At 41.8% G+C, this 1264-nt stretch overlaps 1 protein-coding gene across 1 annotated transcript in view; it reads right to left on the reverse strand.

The window, feature by feature from the left end:
- c1galt1a (core 1 synthase, glycoprotein-N-acetylgalactosamine 3-beta-galactosyltransferase, 1a) overlaps nucleotides 1–467 on the reverse strand; it is a 4863-nt gene extending 4396 nt beyond the window's left edge. Inside the window, exon 1 of the mRNA XM_035656989.1 lies at nucleotides 226–467. Coding sequence (XP_035512882.1) covers nucleotides 226–436 — 211 coding nt within the window. The 5' untranslated portion in view covers nucleotides 437–467. The remainder of the gene's footprint in view (nucleotides 1–225) is intronic.
- Nucleotides 468–1264: the final 797 nt, after the last annotated feature.

Genomic DNA, 1264 nt, shown 5'->3' on the forward strand with positions numbered 1-1264 from the left:
TGTGAAAAGGGTCAATAGTGGTGTATTTTATAAAATCTAGCTAGGATGGGTAAGAGATGCAAGGTTTTAATTTAGAGGTAATGATCCAATACAGCATACATAATTTAATACAGCTTTGATATCAGATATAGGGAGACTAATAATAACTAAAACTCTCTTTTTACCATACCATACATACTAAATGATTTTATCTGTAGAGGACCAGTGTGAAATAGTGTAAAGCACCTGCATGGTGAGGGTGGAGCAGGTTGATGAGAGCAGCTCCCTCTTTCTTCCAGCTGGTCGGGACCTCCTCCACCGCTGTGGCTTTTTCCTGAGCCTCTGACAGCACGGGGTAGCTCCTCTCAAACCACACCTGGCGCAGGAAGAAGTAGATGCTACAGGCCCCCACCAAGAAGCCCAGGGAGAAGGCCCATCTGGAGGTGGAGCTCTTCATGGCGACACCGTCTCCAGCACAGTGATATCCAAATTACAGCATGTCTGCGAGGGAACACAACACACCAGGATCCATTTGATGGACTGACAGACCTGACATGTGTCTGTAAATGTTTCTCTTCAACTAATAAACAATATTATTTTTACAAATCATTGTGTCAGAAAAGACAATAAACTAAAAGTTTGCAAGGCAGGACACGTTTTAAAAATGAAAAGATGCAATATAGTGAGAGATTTTTAAGACCCAGACTACAACACAGTTTAAGCCCCCTGGAGTCTAATACCCCCCCCCCCCCATATTCACTGTTATTTGTGCCTTAAAACAAACTGTAACGTTTGTTATTGCAATACAACTGAACAGGAAAATCTAAACCCACAGACCGTCTCACTAAGCTGGAAATCAAAGTGTCTGGACTTGACAGTTACTGGAGTGAGTACACAAACCAACACTGAACTTTTTGATTCCCAACACAAATCATTTCTAACTTGAATGTGAGACCAGTAAAATGCTGCTGTCCCAGTGATGTGTGCCACTAATCACTGTCTGTGGAGAAGCTCCAAGATTTAACTGGATGACATCATCACTCATGCCTCCTTCTTTTGTTCAGCTTTAAGTCTCTAACTGTTTAAAACACAAACATTTACACTAAGATGTTTCTCATTCTGGTGAGGACTACAGAGAGGTCCTTTATGGACATGGACTTTAACACTTGACACAGTGTCCGTATGTCACTGCCAAAATAGGTTTTCATTTGACTCTGTTGCCTTGCGGATGAGGTTAAAGACCCGTGACGGTTGTTAACGATTAACATCAGAATCAGAATCAGAA

Source organism: Morone saxatilis, unplaced genomic scaffold (assembly GCF_004916995.1).
Source record: "Morone saxatilis isolate NCDOM2014 unplaced genomic scaffold, NCSU_SB_2.0 Contig15, whole genome shotgun sequence".
In the NCBI taxonomy this organism is placed as follows: domain Eukaryota; kingdom Metazoa; phylum Chordata; class Actinopteri; family Moronidae; genus Morone; species Morone saxatilis.